This window comes from Phodopus roborovskii, unplaced genomic scaffold, assembly GCF_943737965.1.
Source record: "Phodopus roborovskii unplaced genomic scaffold, PHOROB, whole genome shotgun sequence".
Classification (NCBI taxonomy): Eukaryota; Metazoa; Chordata; class Mammalia; order Rodentia; family Cricetidae; genus Phodopus; species Phodopus roborovskii.
This window is the reverse complement of record NW_026126460.1, coordinates 29,250,079-29,276,001: the sequence shown is the minus strand read 5'-3', so window position 1 is coordinate 29,276,001 and position 25,923 is coordinate 29,250,079. Positions and strand designations below refer to the sequence as shown.

Here is a 25,923-nt window from a genome sequence, read left to right as displayed (position 1 = left end):
CATACATCTAGCATCTTCATGATACAGATGAGACAAGGGCAAGCAACTTACCCAAGGACACAAGGCCAGCCCTGGTGAACCTGAGTTCCCATCCACATGGGCTGACTTCAGAGGCTTTGCTTGTGTGTGCCTATGAGTATAAGCAACTCTTGCTTACCCTACCAAAATTAACTAAAAAGAGCCGACTATAAACAAGAAGATGAAAGGCAAAACCTCAGATATGCATAACATTTCTGTTTACTGGTGAGTGTACCCACTGTTCATTATTAGATAGAAAACAGTGATGAGCACATTTTGCTAAGATAGCATATCTTCTGCCCCGACTCCCACCCGCCCAAACACACACGATTCACACAGCCTTGAATAGTTTTCTTCAGATTGCCAACCATGGTCACTTTTCTCATCTCCTCCAGCAGACTCAAGGACTTAAGCTCCTGGCACCTGACCTTCTGACTGGCTGGAGCTGCCCCTTCCCTCTGCTGGGCAGCAGCTGACTTCTAAAGTTTGTGCTCTTAGCTATAGGAGATGCACAGGACTTGGAACTGTGCAAGGGAGATCCTGGCAACTCAAACCCTGCACTCCTGGATGCTCACCTATACATCACACATCTGACTCTTTGTAAGGTTTATCCCTTAACACCAAAGGTTCCTATGACGTACCAGGTACTCAAAATACACAAAATTCTTGCTCATCAGATTCAAAGAACATATAGTTACCAATACGGAGGACAGCAATAATGTCTGGCAGAATACAGGCAGGTCCGCCCCACCCCCGTGAGTGTGTGTGTATGTGTGCGCTTTCGTGCATGTGTGTGTGTGTGTGTGTGCGCGCGCGCGTGCGTGCACGTGTACGTGTGTGTGTGTGTGTTTTGTTGAGACAGGGTTGCTCTATTATGTAGCTCTGAATATGCCAATACTTGCTACATAGATGAAGCTCACCTTTATCTTCCTCCTGGGTGCTAGAAATAAAGGTGTACACCAACAGTCTTACCAGAGAGGGTATTTCTGAGTGGAAATCAGAATTCACTTTCCACGAAGGTGCACTATACATACAACAGTGCACTGTACATGTATACTGTTATCCAATCCATGCAGCAGTCAATTCTCTTTAACCTATGACTTCAGGTAGATTTTCCATATTAAAGGCTGCACATCTCTTCCGGGTTACAATAAAGACACCAAGTGGGAGACATGACTTAAAGGTTGAGAGCACTGGCTGCTCAAGGGACCGGGTTTGATTCTCAGCACTCACATGGCAGTTAAAAACCATCTGTAACAACAGTACTAGGATCCACCACCTTCATCTGGTTTCCTTGGACACCAAACACCGGCATATATGAAGGCAAAACACCCATACACATAGCAAACAAACAATGCATCTGATGCTACTACAGTTGGCACTTCTTGCTGTTAGCGTTTGCAGACTGTGGACAGATGAACAGAATGGAGGTGCAATGGGGATAAGAATCCTTGCAAGGGGCACCACACCTGTCATTCCCTGGACTGTGCTGGGATGCTGCTTTCACTATTTGTCCCATGGGAAATTTCAGTGTCTACCATGCCTTTTCTTTGGTCTTTGTGAAACTGTCTGCCATTTCACAGATGTCATCTCAACTAATGCTGTATCTACCCTGATCGTACATCTAGGAACAGGGGAAATGGTAACTGGGTGTTTCTGGAGAGCTGGTGGACTCATTGTGACAAGGACATTACCTTACCACTTCATGGCTTCCTCTCAGGAGAAAGTGATAGAGCCTTGCTTTCCCAAATATCAGCCATCAGCTCAGACACTGTATCCAACATCCCCTGAAATAGCCATATGTTCTTTCCCTGGCAGAGGACAATGTGAATAGATGTTCTGAGATCCATTTGGGGGAAGATCTATGAACCACTGTATATACATTTGCAAAGTTTCTTCTACTGAGAAACAAACCTCTTCCTATTGATGGGTTCTGAGTCCCATTTATAACCGGCTCAAATTATTGGGAAAGCTAACTTCCACCATGTACATATCTGTTTCCAATGCTCTTTTGATGATATATGAACAGTATAGCCTACAGGCTGCCCCACTGTCCTGACTGTAGGAACATTTCATCCCATTAGCTGTCTCCTCAGACACCTGCCAGCAAGGTCTCCGGATGTCTCTCAGAGGAAATTACCTTGTCTGGCTCCTGAAGCTGTGAGCCTCCGCCTGGTCTCTGCTACTCTGAGACCTCATTCCCATTGCTACTATGGAGGTCAGGACTGTGAAATGGTCCTACCATCGTTCCATCCTACAGACAGCAGTCACTGAGGAGCTGCTCCAGAATGATCTTGGCCTCAGCAATGTATTTCTTGTCACCTCCTCTAGTCTGTGCCTCTGAGTAGCCCTGAGCACCACAGGCACTTTCCAGTATTGGAGAGTAGAGCTATCTCGCCATTTCAATTCAGTTTGTAGCCTTAGTCGGCTGTCATCATTCCAGCAGCTCTACATCCATTTCATGAATGTTCTGAAGCTATGCTGAACCTGCAGCAGCCACCAGGGGCGGCCTAGAATCAATACCCTTAGCCATCAGCAGATGGATAGGACTCTGGCACACAAGAACACATTGGCAATAGGGAAGCCTGCATGGGACCCAGGCCCTCTGCATGTGAGTGACACTTGTGTAGCTTGATCTATTTGAGACAGCCCTGGCAGTGGGACCAGGACTTGTCCCTGGTTCATGAACTGGCTTTTGGTTACCCATTCCCTATGGGGTGATGCCTTGCTTAGCCTTGAATCAGGGCAGGAAGGGCTTAGTCCTGTCTCAACTTAATGTGCCAGGCTTTGTTGACTCTCCATGGGAGGCCTTACCCTTTCTGAGAAGTGGATAGGAATGGGCTGAGGTGGGAAGTTGGGAGGGGAGCAGGAGGAGAGGAGGGATTTATTAAGAGGATTCAGAAAGTAAAGTCAGCCACAAGCCACAGAAGACAGGCACACACCTTTAGTCCCAGCAGCCAGAAGCTAGGAGGTAGTGATACACACCTTTAATCCTAGGACTCAGGATTAAGAGGTAGATGGATCTCACTGATTCCAAGATCCCCCAGGAATACACAAGATTCAATCAATCTAAAAGAGTCACAGATCGCATGCCTTTATCCCAGCACTAGAGGGATATAAAAGACAGAAGCAGGGTCTTCAGTAGTCAGTAGGAGACATTCATTCTCCAGGCATGCTGAGGAGAGGTTACAGTCTGAGGCTAGGGAAGAACTCAAAAAAGACAGGATCAGCCAATTCAGTCTCAGGTAGAGGTAAGAAACTAGTGGCCAACTGCTTTGCTTTTCTGATATTCAGCTCCCCAAAATCAGTCTCTGGAACTTTGGTTCATGCAACAAGGTGACTCTTTTTTCCAAGACAGAGTGAAGGGATTCTTTAATAAGCAAGTAGATTCAGGGGAAACCCAGTTCACAGTTCTCCCAAATAACTATTTCAATCCCCCAGTCTGAGTGTCAGGAACCTGACTTTGGCACAAGAGACTTCCTAACTTAGAACCCAGTCTTGCTGGAGTTCTGTCTTTCTGAATGTAAGGGCCTGGGGCATGCCTTGGCTGCCATCTGAAAATACAGCTACAGGACTGGGTGTCTCTCTCCCAAGAATACTTGGGATTCTACATCTAAGCCTGTCAATACCTGCTGTCAATCTATTAGCAAAATGTACCAACAGCCACCAAATCCCATCATTCTTACAGTGGAAGCACTTTGCCTTTCTACAGGCTAAAATTTGGTTCCTGTGCTGGTTTAACACCTGAGGACCTACTGACTTCCCACCAATCACCTTTTGGCTGTACAGTGACCCAACTCTAGAATCCCACCCTGAGGCTTTGCTTCCAGAACTGTCATCTTAGGGTGAGGTTCCTAGAAAAAGACCCAGAGTTGAGGCCTCTCTTGTCTTACTTGGCGAATTGTTTGCTCTTGAACCAGGATCTTACTTTATAAGCCAGAGTAGCTGAAACTCACAATGTAGCCCAGGCAGGCATCACACTTGCAGCTGCCCTCCTCTTCAGCCTCCCAAGGACTGGGGCTACAGGAGTGTCACCACACGAATTGAAGTCTTGTAAGCTTGTGGTTAATTACTCTCTCATGAGGGACACGGGCAGCCACATGTGTGTCCCAGAGGACAGGGAGCCAAGCCAGATGGAGACAGGCTCCAGATTAGACCCTTGGGGAACAGAGAGAAGCCATCTGTCACACCCTCGGTTGCAGCTGGAGGCACAACCACAAAGCCAGAAGATGTCAGTGTGTCCGTGTGCCCCAGGGCGATCCTCTGGGGCTGATGGAGTCAGTACAAAACTCTCACTGTTGATTCAGGTAGGAAGACCTGGCCAGAAAAGGACATGGTGCCAGGACACCAGCAGCATCTGTGACATCTGTCAACTGTTTTCATTTGTGTCCTGAATAGCAAACACTTCCTTAAAATTCTTCTCAAACTCAGACTCCAGCTTAAGTCCCATTTGACCAAAATTCAGGTCCTAGAAATAATAAAAAAAAAAAAAATAACAAAGACAAGAATGATGGGACTCATTATCTCCTCCTTCTCAAAACTTCTACCCTCTGGGGGAATCAGTCAACCTCATGGTTCAATCACGTGTAAGGAAGCTTAGACTTGGCTACTTCTGAGAACTGTGCCTAGGAGAATGTAAGAAGCAGAAAATTCTCAGACTGGGGAGGTGACTCAGCGAGTCATGTTTGCCTCACAAGTGTGGGGACCTGAGTTCAGATCCCCAAACCTAAGGAAAGCTGTGCACATCTGTAATCCCAGCACTCCACAGTAATAATCAACAGGTTGCCTTGTCTCAAACAAGGTTTAATGTTAAGAATACTACCCATGGTTGGGCTCTAACTTGATCCTGATGTATACCATGACACACAGGCATCTGCATTCACACATGAACGTACACACACTCATGTATACATACACATCACACATATATACACACACACAGATATTTAATTATGAGCTGAAGAAATGGTTCAGCAGTTAAGAGCATATTGTTCTTGCAGAGGACACAAGTTAATTCCCAGCACTCATGGCCGGCAGCTGTAATATAAGCTTTGGGGGATATAACACCTCTGGCATTCACAGGCACCTACAGTCACAACTACATACACTATGCCTTCACACACACACACACACACACACACACACACACACACACACACACACACACACATTTTACTCTGTATAACGCTGGCTGTCCTGGAATTTGTTCAGTATACCAGGATGGCCTCAGACTCAGAGATCTGCCTGCCTCTCATAAGCTAGGATTAAAATACTGTGCTAACACACCCAGATTAAACATATACATATTTAGTTAGTTAATAGAAATGCATTCTCATGTGTATATGGGAAGGATGGCTTAACTCTCCTCTGATGCTCCTAGCGCCTGTAGACAGGGAATGAAATGAAGTATGAGCCTTTGATTCTGGGGAACGTCATGGAGTCTAGGCACCTGTTAGATCTGACACTGAAAAACAAAACACCACACTTGCAGGTTTCTATTTTGGGGGTTTGTTTGTTTAAGATAGGGTGTCATACTGTACACAACGCAGGTTTTGAACACAAGACAATCCTCCTGCCTCAGTGCATTGAAGGCTGCAATCACAGGCATGCACCACTGTGTCTGGAATCTCAGACTTCTTGCTTATGCAACTTCATTATGGGGAGATGTGGGGAAACTAGACTTCTTAGGTATCAGAAAATGAGGGAAGAGTAACCCAGTGGAAAGAAGATGAGATGCAGCCAGAGAGGGATGCTGACCTTAAATGTGCTCCTGTGATTGTGGAAGATGAGTCTCATGTCTTGCACAAACTCTTCCACATGGGTGTAACCTCTCTCTCTCAGCTTTTTCTTGATCAAGTCCAACCACATAGGTTTCTTCACACCCATTGATGTCTCTCTAAACTGGTAACAGAAATAGCAGTTCTGAGAGAATGATTGGCATGGCTCAGCATTTACCTTCCACAGGACCCCAGAAAGTCCAGCAGAAATATAACAGAGCTGGTGGTCCTGGGGGAGTCAATCACAATCCTAAAAATGTCCCCCACACACAGTCACAGGATATCATGGCATCCAGTGATGGAGGGCTCACCACCAATACTCACATAATAATAATATGGAATCTTGGAAAAAAAGGAGCTCTCAGAACAGCAATAGACACTCAATAGGACAAACTCACATTTCTGCAAGAAAAAAGAGACCCAGTCAAAGTGACTTGGAAAGGCAGAGTCCATACACATGCCCAGGAGGAAAGAACAACTCAAACCCATCTGGGAGTTGAGTGTTTCTTGGTTACTGACTTTGTTTCTATGTCAATGGGTTATGCTGTGATAGCAGCATGATGGAGCGTGGCTTGGAGGAGCAGGCTCCCTTTGGGTGTTATTCTTGTGGCTCCAAAGCTGTTTGTGCTCTTCCAGGGGAAAGGAGAAAGTGAGGGGTTCACAAGAGCTCACCAACTGTTCCTGCGGCACCATCTCCCTCTGTAGTATCTCAGATTCTGGAAGACTCTGTTGGCTTTCTAAGGACTGAATCCTACAGAAGATGCAACTCCATGGTGTTCTGAAAGGTTAGACATGGGGTGAGCAGGGAACAAGACTTGAAACTAGCCACAATCCTATGCCTGCCTCTGTGATTTCAGGAATGGCCGACAGTCTCATCTGGGGAGAGTGAAGGCAAGGATGTAATTATATCACTGGACCCAAGGTAAATGATAAATGGGTGTTTGCTGGGGACAATTACACACACACACACACACACACACACACACACACACTCACACATACAAAGAACCGCTGGAGCATTTCCTTGCTCTTCCTACTGGATCCCCTGACCCAACAGAAAGAGCTCACAAAGATTCTGGGAGATTCTGTTGGCTTCTTGAGGACTGCATCCTACAGAAAATGCAACTCCACAGTGTTCTGAAAGGTTGGACATGAAATGAGCAGTTAACAAGACTTGAAAACAGCCATAGTTGTACACCTGCCTCTGTGATTTAAGGAATGGCTGACAGTCTCACCTCAGGGAGAGGACCCCAGGCTCTGAGGGACCCCATGTAAGATCCGAAGCTGCCAGTACTCCCATCAGGGTCATGGCAGGAGCCAGTCCTTGGAAAAAGTGGAATTTACAGTGAGAGGTGGGATCCACATTTCCCAACAGAGAGTTCTGGGAGCACAGAGAGGCCAGGCTATCAGGTCTGCACACAGAAAATGGTCCTCCACAACTTCTGGGAACCTTGGACCTCGATGGTTCCAGTACGGCCTGCTGAAATGCACAAAGCACCCATGCTCCCTTCTTTCATGAGGAAGCACAAAAGAGAACAGCTTGGCATATGCCCCTCTCAGTGCTTTGGACAAGCGGCTCTGCTGAACAACTTTGAGGAAAAGGCAGTAGCAGTGTGTAGACAGAAGGCCCAGCCTTTGTATCAGGAGAGAAGCCTCCCCTAACAGAGAACAGCACCCTCTTGCTGACAACCAGCTTTCTGCATCTTCCTGTTTGGTGTCTGTTATGAAGAGCTCTTGCTCATCCCCCATTGAGGCACAAGCTAACAATCTCCAAGGGTAATAATGTGTCTGACAAGGGGAGGGTGTGTAGGAGGAGGCAGAGCGCGGACCACATCTCACTCACTTCTCAGCCTCCACTGTTTGGATGTGACACTCCTCATGGAAGGCTCTGGAGCAAGTATCACAGGAGAAGAGTGTCCCTCCTTTCCGGCACACCTCACATTCATCTGAGTTCTGCATCTACAAAGAAGAATATTTACATCACTGGGCCATGAAACCCACAGAGCAAAATTGTGGCAGTCCTCAAGGAGTGGCCTTTACATGAATCTGCAGGGGCATGGATGCCTCTTCCTGGGATATTAAATTACAGCATGGAATATTGCTCTTCACCCTTTGTCCACAGGCAGTCATGCCCACTGCCACTCCGGCCTCTGGCCCAGGGACCCCAGAGATCTAGTGCTCTGTCTCCCTCACCTTTAGGGTAAATGAGGACATGAGAACACATGGTGAAACACATGGTAGGATTCTTCTGACCCAAACACCCAGACTGGTTCCTCCTACCAGGCTTGGTGAGTTCTAGTAATGATGGCTCAGCACCCAGAGCAGCATACCCAAAATGAGTGAGCCCCTTCAAGGGCAGAGGGAACTATGACATTGGCAATGCATGAAGGGTTAAGGACTGGGCTTTTCTGGGATTGTAGTTAGGAGTTGGTACAAGGGTCACCTGGGGAACTATCCACATTTTTTTGAGTGACAATGTTAAACATCAAATTTAAAATTGTTATTCATTCAAGGAGTTAGATGATAGTTGTTTAAATTTGTTTTTGTCATCACCAGCAGTAATCTTATTTTTGAGGTATGTCTTCCTTTAGCCCAGGCTGGCCTTGGAATTGCTATCTAGCCAAGGCTGGACTTGCTATGTGCTGGAATCCCAGCCATGTGCCATCTTGCTTAGATAAAACTTAATTATTTAGAGGCGTGTGGGTAGGAACAACTCAAGGGTTTGGCATTCACACCCAAACAAATTAGAGGCTAATGCAAGGCAAAATCAAAGGAGACATTTTAGGCATAGTCTCTCACTGAGGACTTTGCATCCTGACCAACCAAATGTGTTTCTCAGTCTCACTTTCACTCAGCCTTGGGCACCTGCAGGGGGAATCCTAGAATTTGCTGACAGAGAATATTCACTCTTGAGTTCTTTGACTGAAAATACTGGTTTAGGTCATTCTGCCTAAAGCTTTTATCTTAGAATACCCCCCCAACCTATTTTTATGAACATACACATCTACTAGGCAAAAAGGTGTCATTGAACTGTTTTTTGGTACCAAAGCAAGATCTCCTTCCTGGCCCTGGATCCCAAGGAGCAGTGGTAGACTCATTCAAGGAGGCAGGGTCTGTTTTCTCAAGACTAGTTTCAATAATTCTACCATTCCTACACATTTAAGGCTCTTAACCATTTTCTTTAAATTTGGCCACCCAGAATACATCAAGCATGACCACCAGCACCCAGCTATACAGGTGCTGCCATGAGAACAACACAGAAGAAGTCACCACAATTATATCTGAGAACCCATAAGGCTCAGAGTCCTGGAGTCCAAGTAATCCCAAAGAGGAAATCCTTCACCATCTATTCAAAACTCAGCGCCGAGATGCCAAATAGAGTTCAATGTTAAGAGGCAAAGCTTGAAATGGCATTGCTTTAACACTTCCATTGGAAGGACTTGTCACACTTTCCATCTGTGGCTGAGGCAGTCTCAGCTCTTAACTCCAGTCCAGGGCCACGGATGACCAGGGCAAGTATGACCTGGAGTACAATAATCTGAGAAAGGGTGCTGTCACTGTCCACTGTTCTAGAATCTCCCACTTCACACTGTTGGTTATTCTGATATGGAGACAGTGACTTGGACACAGTCCTTGATGTCCCTTGATGTCTAGCTTCTCTAGAATCCTTGGATGCTCTGTGTATACTTGGTGATTGTGTATTACACAGATGAGTAAATATATTTTGCTTGGAAAGAGAATCCAGGTGTCTCAATCCAGGTGTCAGCAAACAGGAATGATGCTTCTGGTGACCATACCAGATGGTCTGACACACATCAGACATCACCAGGAAGCTTCAATAGTCCTGCATGAACTGGGAAGTTGTCATGGGATGCTGACAGTGACATGGAAATTCCCAGAATCCATAGCTCTGAACAGATGAAAAGGCCCTGAGAGACTCATGAAAGTGGAAATGGACCTTGGCTTCTGTTTCTCTGGGAATTCTGTTCTTAGAAACAGAGACTCAAAATAAGAGGCAAGAGGGCCTTGTACTATGAAGCACTGCACCCAGGAATAAGGATGGTTGTGTGGGTTGGACATGTCTACCTCATGTGAGTGATCCAGTACAAGATACTCTTAGCATTTGGGGGAAGGTAGAGACAATGGGCTTGACAGTATTCACTGACCAGGTTGTGTGGTAGTTTCCTTCTAGGAAACTGAGGTTTAGAGTTCAAACTAGCCAGACAAGTATGCAAATGACAAGTAATAAATACACAAGCCCAAAGTCCAAATTCTCAGTGAGCCATGAAGCCCAGTTAGGAGTGATATCTTGAAGTCTAGGAAGTCTGTGTTCGTGGCTCTCTATCATCTCCAACTCAAAGGAGCCAACACTGAAGGAAGACCTAGCCTTGCACACAATGCAGTAGTAGCATGAGTGAGAACACAGACTGAAACAAGAAAAGGAAAAATTGGAGGAAAGAATGAGAGGTGATTTGAAGTATGACAACCCAACTGAGACACCATGAAATAAGAAGTTTAAGTTGAGAACTCACCTTTTTCCTCTTGCCATATGTTCTTGGAGGATAGGGTAAAAAGTTTCTCTGCAAGACAGAAGGACCCAAGTGTGTAATTATCTGATTTGATTTTCAATGGTGTGAGTCTGGCATTGCCAACCTCCTCCCAGAAGTTCTGCCTGGATCTTCTATGGCCTATTCAGATCCACGTTGTCTGACTGACTCCAATTCCCTCTCATCACCTACAACTTACAGACTTTCTGGCTTGTGGAAGCCAGAAAGACCTCCTTACATCCCTCTTCCTGAAGTACTGAAATTTTCCCTCCCTATCACTGACTCAACCATTACATGTCTCTGTTGCCACCTGATACACTTCAGTTTGACTTTCCATACCAGGACTTGTTGCATGCATATAGGGTGTCACATACTCTGATGAATTTGGAGCACACAAACCTGGGGAGATAGAGTAGAGAGCTCATGAGAGAAATCTCTCTCTCTCTCTCTCTGAGGTTCTCTGTGTAGCCCTGACTATCCTACTTACACAGTAGACAAGGCTGGCCACAAACTCAGAGATCCACCTGCCTCAGCCACAGGATTGCTTGGATTAAAGGCTTGTGCCACAACCACCAGCACAGAGAATCAATCTCAGACAATGTAAGAAGGGTCTCTGGAAGCTGAGAGTCTAGGACAGTCAGGTAGGGGTGAGGTATCTGAGCTAGGAAAATATGAAAACTACTGGTTTTCTGGATAGGGAGATGAGGAAACCATGTCTAGGACAATCTGTTTCTAATAGCATTGTAGATGTGTCCTGGTTAGTTTGGTTGTCAACTTGACATAACCAAGAAGAGCAAACATCAGTTGAAGAATTGTCTACTTCATGGGCATGTCTATGGAGGCATTTTATTGATCATGGATTGATACAGAAAGTCCAAGCCCACTGTGGGTGGTGCCATCCCTGTTAAGATGACCTAAGTTGACTAAGAAAGGCAGTTGAACATGAGCCAAGGTGCAGGCCAGTAAGCACTGTGCTTCTGTGGTTTCTGCTTCATTTCCTGCCTCCATGTTTCTCCCTTGTGTTCCTGCCTTGGCTTCCTTCCATGATGGACTGCAGCCCGTAAGTCAAATAAACCCTTTCCTTCATCAGGTTGTTTTGGTCAGTGTTTATCACAGTAACACAGCAAGTGAAGCAGAACCAGAGGCTGAGGTTGGCACAGAGTTGATGTCTTCTTTAGCTTAGAAACCCTGGGTTCAGCACTGCACACCAAATAATGGTGACAATGAAGATGATCAGATATTTTAACTGTCATTTCTACCCTCAAGGACATCACTGAGTCCTTGTCCAGACTATGAATTTGAGGTAATTAGGATGGCATTAAATTCCTGCTCAAACAACATAAATGGCTTAGGCCCCACAGCTCATCCCCCCCTCCATATCCACACAACTGCCTTTGGTGCAGCTGCTTGTGTGTCCTTTCTATAGATTCTATTTCACTTATCGGATAGTCTGCTCTTCCTTTGGCTTCAGTGCAGAAATTTCTTTGCAAGAACCCGAATCCTGAATGGTCATTCCCTCCTCAGAAGTTCTCTATCTATCATTTGTCAATACAACCGCCTCCCAGCAGTAGGCTATGGATGTGGGCCTGCTTCTCTCCTAAGTGACAGGAAAACATCTTTAGCATCAGGGCTTTCACACATCTCATAGCTATTTGATATGTAAAGAGTGCAAGAAGCACCAGCACCCCGCTCCCCTCCACGGCAATACCTGGATCAGCAATTTCAGGGGTCTATTGTAGCAGCGCAGACTCAATTTCCAGTTCTTCCATCCTCCATGGCCTCCCAAGATTTCAAATTCTGGGGGTGTGTGCCAGTCCCCATCCTCACTCTGTATGGACTTCACGGAGATCCCTGTAAGAACACAGTAGGCTGATTGTGAGTCTGCTGTGCCCCTAGAGCTCAGATTTGTGTCTTCCCACCACACTGGAGCTGGAGCCACCCAAGCTGTGCTCAGAGTCCATAGTGGAAGAGTAGGGTCTCCTCTCTGCCTTCAGGAGTCCCAGCTCAGCCCTGGAGTTCCCTAAAGTGCTTTGCTGAAGCCAGGCATGTTTATTTGATTTTTATACATGAAGAAAATGGCAGTTCGCACCAACAGACGCCTTTTAAAACTACTTCAAGGTCACCTAGAATAGGACAAGGTCGTGACTCAGGGCACAGGGTGAGTGGATTTCAACCTGATGTTGACTCTCAGGCTGGAGAACAACCTCAGGAGACCCCTGGCAAGGTGGAGGTGGGGTCCTGAGCGCAGAGCTGAGCCTGCAGCTGGCTTCTGCAGCTCTGGAGTTCTGTGACTTCATTGTCTACCCAAGTGAATGAGACTGTTGAACAGAAGCTTGCCTATTGCTACAGTATAGTTTGTTCAGGGGTGAAAATAGCATGTTAGGATCCCTTCCTGTCTTCAATTCACACACCCCAATTCCTTAAGTAATTCCATTATTGCTTGTGTTTTTTTTTAAAATATAGAACTTGCAAATTAAAAGCCATAAAACCCACCTTGCTTGAATTTGTCCTTGTATAACACCCCTTTCGCATCACCACAAGTCACAGGAAGCAAGGCAGCGCTGAAATCTTCATTTTGTTCTTGCTTTCTCGGAACTGAAAAAGAAGATTTCTTCTGTCTCATCTGCAGGTGGGCGTGCCCTCTCCTCTCTTTTGGGGTCATCCCTTTAACACTATCGACATTTTGATGCTCAGATCTATTGCTTCTAAGTCTTTCTTCAAAGTGGCATGTTGGATACATGACAAATATTTACCTCTAAATTTATAAAGAACTAACAGAAGACTTTGGAAGAGAATTTTGGCTTTGATAAAACTTTGGGGATTTCCACTCTAGTGACCACCAGGGATTGCTACATATCCATGGGACAGGGCCTTTCTAGCTGCTCTATGTGACTAAAGATGACAGCCAGAGATGGTTGTCTTATCTCCCCAATTTGAGAACTGACTGGGTAAATAGAGAGAGGAGATGATGAGCAACATAACAGAGTTAAATGGAATCATCTCTACTTCCTCTGTTTGTCTACTCCGTTCTATTTCTCACTCATAAGAGGTACTGAGAGCAGAAAAACAAACCCCAAAGTTGCCATGCATGTAGGCTGTGGCTTCAGTCAGTTAGTGCCTTCTGGTGCCACTTTATTTGCAGATGTTTCATTCTTAGATCAATACCAAAATTCAAATTTTAGCTTTGTAAAGACAGAACTCGGCAAACACACTGCAATAGATCCACAGGAGGTGCATGACACCCACAGTTCCCCAGGATATTTTGTAAAAGCACGGAAGAAGGGATAACTGATATCTGATTAAGGTTAGTGAAAACTAAACCAGTGGTAGGAAAGAGAACTTACCAGCCAGTGCACAGGAAAAGCGACCCATTCCTCACTTAATAGGGAGAATGCACATGAACACACATCTCTGTGGCCTTTGCATCCTTTGGTTGAGACAGAAGACTCCTCATCTCGTTAGCTATTGTCAGGGAAGTGCATTAATCTGCCTCCTCACAGGACATTTGGCAGCATCTATGAGCAAGTGATGACTAATGCCTTTTGACTCAGTTACTCCATTTCGTTTGTTTTAGGCACAAGACTAATGACGCATAATGAGATTGAACAACATGAATTATATGGCCACTGTTCTTACAGCTTGTTGGTGACAGTGAACAGTGGTAGTGACCTAAATGTTCATCAAAACCAGACTGGTTTAAAACCCATGGTAAAGACTGGCATGACGGCTCAGTTGGTATAAGACCCAACAAGCCTGATGACGTCACTTGGATCACCAGAAATCCCAAGGTGGAAGAGCCAACTCCTCTATATTGCCCCTAAATCCATGGTGCACACACAGCTGACACACACAAGAATAGAATAATAATTAAAAAAATGTCCATTTCTCGGTTCATGTAACAGTCCTCTGATTAATTAAAAAGAATAATGTAAATGTATAGGTATTGTGGAGAGGACTTCACTAAAGGTTTCTACTTTATTATAATAATCAAGCTGATGTTCAAAACAGAAAAATATTACAAAAAAGAAATAAACATTTATGAAGACAAGTCATGCACAAAAAAGCATAGGAAAAGATAAAGAGACTGGAGAATTAGGTCAGCAGTTAAGAGCACTGGCTGCTTATCCAAAGGATAGGAGTTCAGTTCCCAGCAACCATGTCTGGCAGCTCGGAATCATCCATAACTCCAACTACAGGGGATCTGACACCCTTTTCTGGCCTCCAAAGGAACCTGCCCTAATGGCTCTCTCTTCTACTCCCTCTCTCTGCCCCCTCCCGTGTGTGTGTGTGTGTGTGTGTGTGTGTGTGTGTGTGTGTGTGTGTGTGTGTGTGTGTGTGTGAGAGAGAGAGAGAGAGACAGAGACAGAGCAGAGTAAATATCTTAAAAACTGTAAGATACGGTGGTTCACAACTTTAATCCAGTATTGGGGAGGCAGAAACAGAGGGAATCCTTGTTCTGAGTCCCAGCCAGCATGGTCTACATAACAAGTTTCAGGACAGCCTAGACTATGTAATATAAAAACGAAGAGACCCTGTCTTAAATAAAAAGAAAGAAAAGAATAAAGAAGGAAAGAAGGAAGGAAGGGAAGGAGGGAGGGAGAGGGCTTGAACTCAAGACTAGGAGCTGTGGAGAATGTGCATGGCGACAGCTGAAGTGGTGTTATCCTTCCTATACTTTCACAAGGTTTCAAACTTCTAAATAATTCTATTGTGCAGGACTGTAACCCTAGTAACAACAGGATCAGAAGTTCAAGTTCAAGGTCAGCCTGAGACCCATAGCAAAACCTTGATTTTAAAATATATAGAGATTTATAGTCAAGCATATTCAAGGCCCTGGGTTCAGCTGCAGTACTGGAAAATGATGTCTGACTTCCTTTGCGGCAACAGACACAGACTGTGTTATTTCTGAGGAGCACATCTGAATCACCACTGCAGGAGCAGACAGAGCTCTACCGTCTCTTTGTCAGAGCTATCATCGGCCTAGGACAGGACACCAAAGTGAAAATAAAACCCGCAGCTTGCCCTGGCCTTTGCTACCAAGGGCCATTCCTCCCTTGGATCAAGATCTGAGAGTGAGGGCTCAGACCAGGGGTGAGCCTGGGGACAGCTTCCCAGGTGACAAGTCCTGCCAGAGAGGCAGGAGCCCGGGGTGGGGCAGGGGCAGCTGTTCGCCCTGAGCCTCTGCTGTTTGACTTTCTTCCCTGGGCTGACTGAGAGAAAGCAGAGAGGCAGAGGGACTGACAACACCCAGGGCTCCTGAGATAACAGAGCCATGTCACAGAGGTCCCCAGGAGTCCCTGGCAGCTGTGGCCACAGTCTGCTCCTGACAGCTGGCAGTGGTCACAAACAAGAAAGTTGCGACTGTGCATTAGGGCAAGCTGGGCTTGCCAGCGGATAGCTTACTCTGTTTTAAAAACGACAGACGTTCTGTCTGTCTGTCTCTTTCTTTTTCCCCCTCCCCCTCCCTCTCTCTTGTCTCTCCTCTCTTACTACAGTTCAAAGCTACTCCATGTCCAGGGGTTTGCCTGACTGAAGTTGCAGCCACTTAGCTCAAGACACAAAATCACCCTGTTGTCAGAGGGCGAAGTTAGAGGGAGAGAGACCCACCTGGCGATGAGTTTCTGCTGCTAGTTTTCATCTTCCAACTCCTGGCAGGAGCTTGGGAGGGAGAGCTTTGATCCTGGGTCTCCTCACAGGCTTCCAGACTGTCTGCTGTGGCCCACAACTGAGAGCAGGAAGTCCTGCTCAAGAGGGAGGGCTCTGCCCTACTCAGCAGGGAGGGCTCCGCCCTGATGGGGAAAAGAGAAGCAAAAGTCCCTAATCTCAGTGTGCTGCTGTGAGACTCAGTCCTTTCCTCCACCCCTGAAATGTGTCCCCAAAGGAGGAGAAAAGGTGACCAGGTGGCTTACAAAGGGCACAGCAGTGACAAGCAGAGTCAGTCCCAGACAAAAACACCAAAGAGTACTCAAACCCATGCTGTTTTCAATGACTGCCATGTCCAGAGGAGTAGCGGCTTACCTGGGGTTGGCAGTAAATCCCATTTTGTTGTCTCATCCCTACTTGAAGTGGTTTGGGTGGGAGAGAGATGGGGAGGGAGGGGCAAAAACTTTCACGTTATCTCTCAGGCTAGCAGGAGAACCCAGAGCTGGATCCTGACCAAGAGAAGCTTTCCCTAAGACCTCAAAGGAATGTCAGGTGTGTAGTTGGGGCTGGAGTGGGTGGTGGGGAATACCCCAGCTTGGTAGACACTTCTCTGTCAGAGTACCGTCTCTGAGGAGTTGTCATCACAGTCTAGAACTCAAGGGTGTGAGGAAGCTGCCACAATGGCCGTCAGGGACAAAGAACTTGTCCACCCTTCTGAGATGTGGACCTGGGGGGAGATGGGCAGACTGAGATGTGGACCTGGAGAGAGATGGGCAGACGCCTCCAGGGAGTCCTTCTAGGAAGCCCCCAGGGATCATGAGGACACACCAGCTCCCTCTCTCTTCCTCCTGGGAAGACTTTCTCTTGGGAACTTGGAGGACTGGGGTGAGCCTCACCCTGTCAGGTCTCCCAGCAGGCTCCCTGCCTGCACAGACCATGGCTCTACTCTCACCCATTGGCTCAAATGCACAGGGATAGGCTGGCATGGGGCAGGAGTGGGTGTGACTGGCAGCAGAGCCTGAGGCCGTGCCTGAGCTTAGAGTTCAGGGCTCCTTCCATACACTCACATCTTCGCCAGGCCTCCAATTCTACTTCTAGCAGGAATAAAACATTCTGAAGCGTACGGGGGTCTGTGCATGCGGCTGATGATACCAGAAGACAGTGTGGGATCCCTGGAGCTGGAGCTAAAAGCAATTGTGAGTCACCAGATGCGGGTGCTGGGAACCAGACCCAGGTCCTCTGTAAGAGCACACTGCATTCAACCGCTGAGCCATCCCTACCCCTAAATGGTATTTCGATTCCCATGTTGTCTCTTCCTTTTGCCTATCTGTCAGATGATTTAGAACCAAGGCTTGGGAAAATGATCAAATTGGGGCCATGAGTCCCTAACCCTGTTTAAGCCTGAGCCTGTTTCTTTTTCCAATTTCCCTTCTACCTGTGAACCAGGTGAGTACAGAAGCAGGAAGCCCTGGCAATCCATGATCATGATGCAATTATCCCCAGGGCTGGTGGACTCTGGGTAGTAACCTTTGAACTCTGAGAGACTGTGCTGAGACTGAGCTTAATACCCCATAACACCCCTAACAATCTGTAACAGGGTTTACAGATTGAGTCACTCTCAATAGGAAGGGTTTTTCTAGAATGACTTACAGGCTGCAGTCCAGCTAATGGAACAATGACCGGCCATGAATGGGAAGTCCAAGAATCCAGTAGTTGCTCAGTCCACTAGGCAGGATGTCTCTGCTGGTCTTTAGTGTACACCAGAATCCAGAAGAAGCAGGCTCCAGTGGACAAATGGATGTGCTAGCATGACTCGAGCAAGCAGGCAAAAACCAAAAGCTTCCCTCTTCCGGGTATTTCCAGCAAAGGGTGTAGCCCAAATTCAAGGTGTGTCTTCCCACCTCAAGATCTCTAACAAAGGCATGGGCCTTCTTATCTTAAAAGTCTAGAATAGAAGTCATTCCACCCAAATCAAACCAAGCAAAGAATCCTTCACAAAAATGCTCTCCATTTTTCGGTTTTAGTTCCAGGTGTTGACAACCAAGAACGATCATTAAGTGCCCCTAACAATCAGACCTCTGCTTAGAACCTCAGGAGTAAGCTAAGGGTTGTGTGAATATTGGATGTCATGGGCTTTGACCTTTGTGAGATGCTGGGGAGACAGGAGGAAACATGAATATCTCTACCAGGAAGTGAGAATGGGAAGAGATCCCAAGACAGTCCAGGAAGAGGTTAAGGACAAGGACACACAGGAGACCCACCTGGCCATCTCCTGAAGGTCTGAGGACTATCCATGAGAAACACCTTTGAAGAAGCCCAGGGTCCTGATGATGCTCAGGAGGATGCAGGATGCTGGTCCAGGGCCTCATGTCGGGGGGAGTCCCCACCTCTAGTCTGCATCATCACCACAGCCCTTCACTTTAGCGTCTGTGTCAAGTGGACAATGACAGAGAGTCCCTGTGCCGTGCGTACAGGTGTGAGACCCAGAGACACTGCAGCCATTGATGTCACACATGCCTTTCCTCCACAGGCCCCTGCCACTGAGATGGCCAGATGGCCATGTGCACAACACACAGAAAGGAAATGACTGCTGACTTTCCTCTCCGTGCTTGCTCATCGGTTTGTTTGTTTGACAAAACAGGGTTTCTCTGTGTAGCTCTGACTGTCCTTGAATTCACTCTGAAGAGAAGGCTGGCCTTGAACTCAAAGGTACACCAGCCACTCCCTCCTAAATGATGGGATTAAAGGCGTTGCCGCCACACCCAGTTTGTGTGGCCTGCTCTTATGTAAACTTGACACATAAAGGAGTCATCTAAAAGGAGGAATTTCAATTGAGAAAATGCCTCCGCAAGATCTAGATGCAAGTCATTTTCTTTCCTTTTCGAGACAGGGTTTCTCTGTGGCTTTGGAGCCTGTCCTGGAACTAGAGCTCTTGTAGACCAGGTTGGTCTCAAACTCATAGAAATCCACCTGCCTCTGCCTCCCGAGTGCTGGGACTAAAAGTGTGTGCCACCAACACTCAGCTAATTTAAACTAGCGAGGAATTCGGGAGGTCCCAAAACATTATGGGTGATCCCACCCCTGGGCTGTTGGTCCTAGGTTCTGTAAGAAAGCAGGCTGAGCAAGCCGAAAGTCACCCCTGCATGGATCTCCATCAGCTCCAGCCTCCAGGTTACTGCCCCGTTTGACTTCCCATACTGACTTCTTTTTATTATGAACAGCAATATAGAAGTGTAAGTCAATAAAACCTTTCCTGCCCCATGTGCTTTCGGCATGATGTTTTGATGCAGCCGTGAAACTGACTGAGAGATTCTCTCATTTTGTGCCTTCTATTTTTTTTTTTTTTTTTTTTTTTTTTTTTTTTTCTAGACAGGATTCTCTGGGCCCTAGTTGTCTTGGAAGTAATGAAGATCTGCCTGCCTCTGTATCCCGGGTGCTGGGAGTAAAGGCGTGCACCACCACTGCCTAGCTTTTCTTTTTTCTTTTTAACAATGATTTTATTCCTTTTTATTTTATTTTACGTGTGTTGGTGTTTTGCCTGTGTTTATGTCTTTATGAAGGTGTCAGATATCCTGGAACTGGACTTGCACGCAGTTGTAAGCCATGATGTGATGCTGGGAATTGAACCAGGGTCCTTTGGAAAGGTAGTCAGTGCTCTTAACCGCTGAGTCAGCACTGTCAGAGCTGTAACCAATTTCTGGCCAGGGTGGGCTTTCGCTAAAAATACAACCTCCTTCCCCAAGTGGCTTTTGCAGGTAGTAAGTAGTAACATTAGACCTGGATTCTACTGCCATTGATGGGAACCAAAAATCCTTTTCAAGAGCCAGGAAACACTTGGGACTGCCAGTAGAAGTTCTGAGTTTTGATAATCTTAATAATTGATAATCCATGAGCCTAAATGAGATCTTGGCCTATACAGAGACTAATGGTTCATATTGTCAGGGAGGTACTGTGAATCTGGCTCATCCTCACCTCCTAGAAAAGCCCATCCTTATCCCTGGAGACCTACATTCTGCTTGTGAGCATCAGGGGGACAAATCATTGAGCCCCTCACCCTGAAGACTTGTGGGGTGACCTGGAGTCTCCTCCAAGAATATAGTTCTTACTCATGATGATTTAAAACATTTCAGAGGATTAAACAGAATCAAGAAGGGCAGAGGACAATGTGAACAGATGTTCTGAGATCCCTCAGGGGGAAAGAAGTGAACCACTGTATATACATTTGCAAAGTTTCTTCTACTGAGAAACGAACCTCATTCCTTTAATGGGTTCTGAGTCCCATTTACAACTGACTCAAATTGGGAAAATGACAAGGATCTAAATTTTTATTGGGAAAGTTGGCTTTCACCATGTGTCCATGTGTTGTGGGATATTTTGATCACACACTGACACTCCCAAGACTGACATTAACTTTACTTTGAAACATAGGGCTTAGCTAGCTACTAGCTGACCATAATTAGCAATAGAGTTTTTGGAGGACTGAGGAAAGAGAGACACAGGAAGAAGTAGGAAGGAGCCGAGAGAAGGGTCTCACACTTTTTGTACAGAGGAATGAAAGAGAGGGTACTGGTTGCGTCTCTGATCATTCAGATTCTTACCCCAACATCTGACTCCCAAGATTTTATTGGATAAATGCTTGGCCCATCTATTTCCACTGTTCTTTTTGATGAAATATTAAGAGTAGACTACAGGCTGCTCCACTGTCCTGACTGTAGGAACATTTCATCCCATTAGCTGTCTCCTCAGACACCTGCCAGCAAGGTCTCCGGATGTCTCTCAGAGGAAATTACCTTGTCTGGCTCCTGAAGCTGTGAGCCTCCGCCTGGTCTCTGCTACTCTGAGACCTCATTCCCATTGCTACTATGGAGGTCAGGACTGTGAAATGGTCCTACCATCATTCCATCCTACAGACAGCAGTCACTGAGGAGCTGCTCCAGAATGATCTTGGCCTCAGCAATGTATTTCTTGTCGCCTCCTCTAGTCTGTGCCTCTGAGTAGCCCTGAGCACCACAGGCACTTTCCAGTATTGGAGAGTAGAGCTATCTCACCATTTCAATTCAGTTTGTAGCCTTAGTCGGCTGTCATCATTCCAGCAGCTCTACATCCATTTCATGAATGTTCTGAAGCTATGCTGAACCTGCAGCAGCCACCAGGGGCGTCCTAGAATCAATACCCTTAGACATCAGCAGATGGATAGGACTCTGGCACACAAGAACACATTGGCAACAGGGAAGCCTGCAAGGGACCCAGGCCCTCTGCATGTGAGTGACACTTGTGTAGCTTGATCTATTTGAGACAGCCCTGGCAGTGGGACCAGGACTTGCCCTGGTTCATGAACTGTCTTTTGGTTACCCATTCCCTATGGGGTGATGCCTTGCTTAGCCTTGAATCAGGGCAGGAAGGGCATGGTCCTGTCTCAACTTAATGTGCCAGGCTTTGTTGACTCTCCATGGGAGGCCTTACCCTTTCTGAGGAGTGGATGAGAATGGGCTGAGGTGGGAAGTTGGGAGGGGAGCAGAAAGAGGAGAGGGAGAGGGAATTGGGCTTGATATGTAAAATGAATAAAAAATTTAAAATAAAAAAGAACACATCAGTATTGATATGATAATTCTGTTAGCCAGTTTAGTATTTCAGCTTTCTTTATTCAGTGTCCACCCCCAAAACACAACCTCTTTGTCCCTCCTGTCTGCTGAGCTTTCTATTCCTTTGGTGTATGTGCAATCCCTCTCTCACAGCTTCCAGTCCCATCCAGGGCTTGTCCACTTGAGCCTTCCTAGAAGGCCACACAGTCTTCATTCAAGCAAGACAGGGGACAGATGTGGTGCAGTGTTATATTATTTACAATTTATTAAAGCTTGCCTGCCTGAGGATTCAGAAAGCAAAGTCAGCCACAAGCCAGAGAAGACAGGCAGGCACCCTTAATCCAAGAATCCAGAAGCTAGGAGGTGGTGATACACACCTTTAATCCTAGGACTCAGGATTAAGAGGTAGATGGATCTCACTGATTTCAAGGTCACCCAGGAATACACAGGAATAATCAATCTAAAAGAGTCACAGATCGCATGCCTTTATCCCAGCACTAGAGGGATATAAAAGACAGAAGCAGGGTCTTCAGTAGTCAGTAGGAGGCATTCATTCTCCAGGCATGCTGAGGAGAGGTTACAGTCTGAGGCTAGGGAAGAACTCAAAAAGACGGGATCAGCCAATTCAGTCTCAGGTAGAGGTAAGAAAATAGTGGCCAACTGCTTTGCTTTTCTGATATTCAGATCCCAAAAAATCAGTCTCTGGATCTTTGGTTCATGCAACAAGGTGACTCTTTTTTTCCAAGACAGAGTGAAGGGATTCTTTAATAAGCAAGTAGATTCAGGGGAAACCCAGTTTTCAGTTCTCCCAAATAACTATTTCAATCCCCCAGTCTGAGTGTCAGGAACCTGACTTTGGCACAAGAGATTTCCTAACTTAGAACCCAGTCTTGCTGGAGTTCTGTCTTTCTGAATGTAAGGGCCTGGGGCATGCCTTGGCTGCCATCTGAAAATACAGCTACAGGACTGGGTGTCTCTCTCCCAAGAATACTTGGGATTCTACATCTAAGCCTGTCAATACCTGCTGTCAATCTATTAGCAAAATGTACCAACAGCCACCAAATCCCATCATCCTTACAGTGGAAGCACTAAGCCTGTCAATACCTGCTGTCAATCTATTAGCAAAATGTACCAACAGCCACCAAATCCCATCATCCTTACAGTGGAAGCACTTTGCCTTTCTACAGGCTAAAATTTGGTTCCTGTGCTGGCCTAACACCTGAGGACCTACTGACTTCCCACCAATCACCTTTTGGCTGTACAGTGACCCAACTCTAGAATCCCACCCTGAGGCTTTGCTTCCAGAACTGTCATCTTCGGGTGAGGTTCCTAGAGAAAGACCCAGAGTTGAGGCCTCTCTTGTCTTACTTGGCGAATTGTTTGCTCTTGAACCAGGATCTTACTTTATAAGCCAGAGTAGCTGAAACTCACAATGTAGCCCAGGCAGGCATCACACTTGTAGCTGCCCTCCTCTTCAGCCTCCCAAGGACTGGGGCTACAGGAGTGTCACCACACGAATTGAAGTCTTGTAAGCTTGTGGTTAATTACTCTCTCATGAGGGACACGGGCAGCCACATGTTTGTCCCAGAGGACAGGGAGCCAAGCCAGATGGAGACAGACTCCAGATTAGACCCTTGGGGAACAGAGAGAAGCCATCTCTCACACCCTTGGTTGCAGCTGGAGGCACAACCACAAAGCCAGAAGATGTCAGTGTGTCCATGTGACCCAGGGCGATCCTCTGGGGCTGATGGAGTCAGTACAAAACTCTCACTGTTGATTCAGGTAGGAAGACCTGGCCAGAAAAGGACATGGTGCCAGGACACCAGCAGCATCTGTGACATCTGTCAACTGTTTTCATTTGTGTCCTGAATAGCAAACACTTCCTTAAAATTCTTCTCAAACTCAGACTCCAGCTTAAGTCCCATTTGACCAAAATTCAGGTCCTAGAAATAAAAAAAATAAAAAATAAAAAATAAAATAACAAAGACAAGAATGATGGGACTCATTATCTCCCCCTTCTCAAAACTTCTACCCTCTGGGGGAATCATTCAACCTCATGGTTCAATCACATGTAAGGAAGCTTAGACTTGGCTACTTCTGAGAATTGTGCCTAGGAGAATGTAAGAAGCAGAAAATTCTCAGACTGGGGAGGTGACTCAGTGAGTCATGTTTGCCTCACAAGTGTGGGGACCTGAGTTCAGATCCCCAAACCTAAGGAAAACTGCACATTTGTAATCCCAGCACTCCACAGTGATAATCAACAGGTTGCCTTGTCTCAAACAAGGTTTAATGTTAAGAATACTACCCATGGTTGGGCTCTAACTTGATCCTGATGTATACTATGACACACAGGCATCTGCATTCATACATGAACATACACACACTCATGTATACATACACATCACACATATATACACACACAGAGATATTTAATTATGAGCTGAAGAAATGGTTCAGCACCCAGGCACAGTAGAATTAAAATCCTGTGCCACCATGGCCAGTGTTATGGGAATCTCTTTGTACACTGTGAAGATGTGTCTCTGTATTACTTCATCTGCCTAAGGTGACTTCTGATTGGTTTAATAAAAAGCTGAACACCCAATAGATAGGCCGAAGAGGGTTGGTGGGTACCTAGGTAGAGATAGGAACATGGGACAGGAATCTAAGTGGTGAAATGGAGTATTACATCAGCCACATGAGGAGAAGTCAGATTCACTGTACTGAGGAGAGGTAACAAGCTACATGGCAGAACATAGATTAACATAAGTGGGTAATTTAAGTCTTAAGAGCTAGTGGGATCAAGCCTAACCTAAGGCCAAGCTTTCATAATTAATAATAAGTCTCCAAGTCATTATTTGGGAGCTAATGGTCCGAAGAAAGTCTAGCTACACACCCAGAGTGAACATGCATATATGTTTTAAAAATCAAGCAATCAAAAAAATAAATGCTCTTATACTGAAAACCGTAGCTTCGTTGTCATTTGTGTTGCCCTTTGGCCTCATAGAATGAAGAGGAAATGAACTCTGTGGTGTTGGAGTCCTTTCTGTTAGTGAAACACCTTAGATATTAAACCAAAAAAAATTTCTACTGTAGATAAGGCATGTTTTGAACACAAGACAACCCTTCTATCTCAGTCAGTCCTTTGAAGGCTGCAATCACAGGCATGCACCACTGTGTCTGGAATCTCTGACTTCTTGCTTATGCAACTTCATTATGGGGAGATGTGGGGAAACTAGACTTCTTAGGTATCAGAAAATGAGGGAAGAGTAACCCAGTGGAAAGAAGATGAGATGCAGCCAGAGAGGGATGCTGACCTTAAATGTGCTCCTGTGATTGTGGAAGATGAGTCTCATGTCTTGCACAAACTCTTCCACATGGGTGTAACCTCTCTCTCTCAGCTTTTTCTTGATCAAGTCCAACCACATAGGTTTCTTCACACCCATAGGCGTCTCTCTAAACTGGTAACAGAAATAGCAGTTCTGAGAGAATGATTGGCATGGCTCAGCATTTACCTTCCACAGGACCCCAGAAAGTCCAGCAGAAATATAACAGAGCTGGTGGTCCTGGGGGAGTCAATCACAATCCTAAAAATGTCCCCCACACACAGTCACAGGACATCATGGCAGCCAGTGATGGAGGGTTCACCACCAATACTCACATAATAATAATATGGAATCTTGGAAAAAAAGGAGCTCTCAGAACAGCAATAGACACTCAATAGGACAAACTCACATTTCTGCAAGAAAAAAGAGACCCAGTCAAAGTGACTTGGAAAGGCAGAGTCCGTACACATGCCCAGGAGGAAAGAACAACTCAAACCCATCTGGGAGTTGAGTGTTTCTTGGTTACTGACTTTGTTTCTATGTCAATGGGTTATGCTGTGATAGCAGCATGATGGAGCGTGGCTTGGAGGAGCAGGCTCCCTTTGGGTGTTATTCTTGTGGCTCCAAAGCTGTTTGTGCTCTTCCAGGGGAAAGGAGAAAGTGAGGGGTTCACAAGAGCTCACCAACTGTTCCTGCGGCACCATCTCCCTCTGTAGTATCTCAGATTCTGGAAGACTCTGTTGGCTTTCTAAGGACTGAATCCTACAGAAGATGCAACTCCATGGTGTTCTGAAAGGTTAGACATGGGGTGAGCAGGGAACAAGACTTGAAACTAGCCACAATCCTATGCCTGCCTCTGTGATTTCAGGAATGGCCGACAGTCTCATCTGGGGAGAGTGAAGGCAAGGATGTAATTATATCACTGGACCCAAGGTAAATGATAAATGGGTGTTTGCTGGGGACAATTACACACACACACACACACACACACACACACACACACACACACATACACTCACACATACAAAGAACC

The 25,923-nt window shown here is 46.0% G+C and overlaps 1 protein-coding gene across 14 annotated transcripts in view; it reads right to left on the bottom strand.

Annotated features, from left to right (window-relative positions):
• Window positions 1–347: 347 nt before the first annotated feature.
• Window positions 348–25,923, bottom strand: part of LOC127226522 (nuclear body protein SP140) — a 68,100-nt gene continuing 42,524 nt past the window's right edge. For 5 of the 14 annotated variants that reach the window (XM_051190616.1, XM_051190622.1, XM_051190623.1 and 2 more), the window contains 8 exons: window positions 12,836–12,937; window positions 12,051–12,193; window positions 10,328–10,375; window positions 7,639–7,754; window positions 6,468–6,573; window positions 6,120–6,197; window positions 5,776–5,919; window positions 348–4,486 (listed from right to left, as the gene is read on the bottom strand). In XM_051190616.1, coding sequence (XP_051046573.1) covers window positions 4,388–4,486; window positions 5,776–5,919; window positions 6,120–6,197; window positions 6,468–6,573; window positions 7,639–7,754; window positions 10,328–10,375; window positions 12,051–12,193; window positions 12,836–12,937 — 836 coding nt within the window. In that variant the 3' untranslated portion in view covers window positions 348–4,387. Of the gene's footprint in view, window positions 4,487–5,775; window positions 5,920–6,119; window positions 6,198–6,467; window positions 6,574–6,863; window positions 6,933–7,030; window positions 7,119–7,638; window positions 7,755–10,327; window positions 10,376–12,050; window positions 12,194–12,835; window positions 12,938–21,616; window positions 23,511–24,881; window positions 25,026–25,225; window positions 25,304–25,573; window positions 25,680–25,923 lie in introns of those variants that run through there. The other 9 variants (XR_007834887.1, XM_051190625.1, XM_051190615.1 and 6 more) reach the window with 9 other exon arrangements.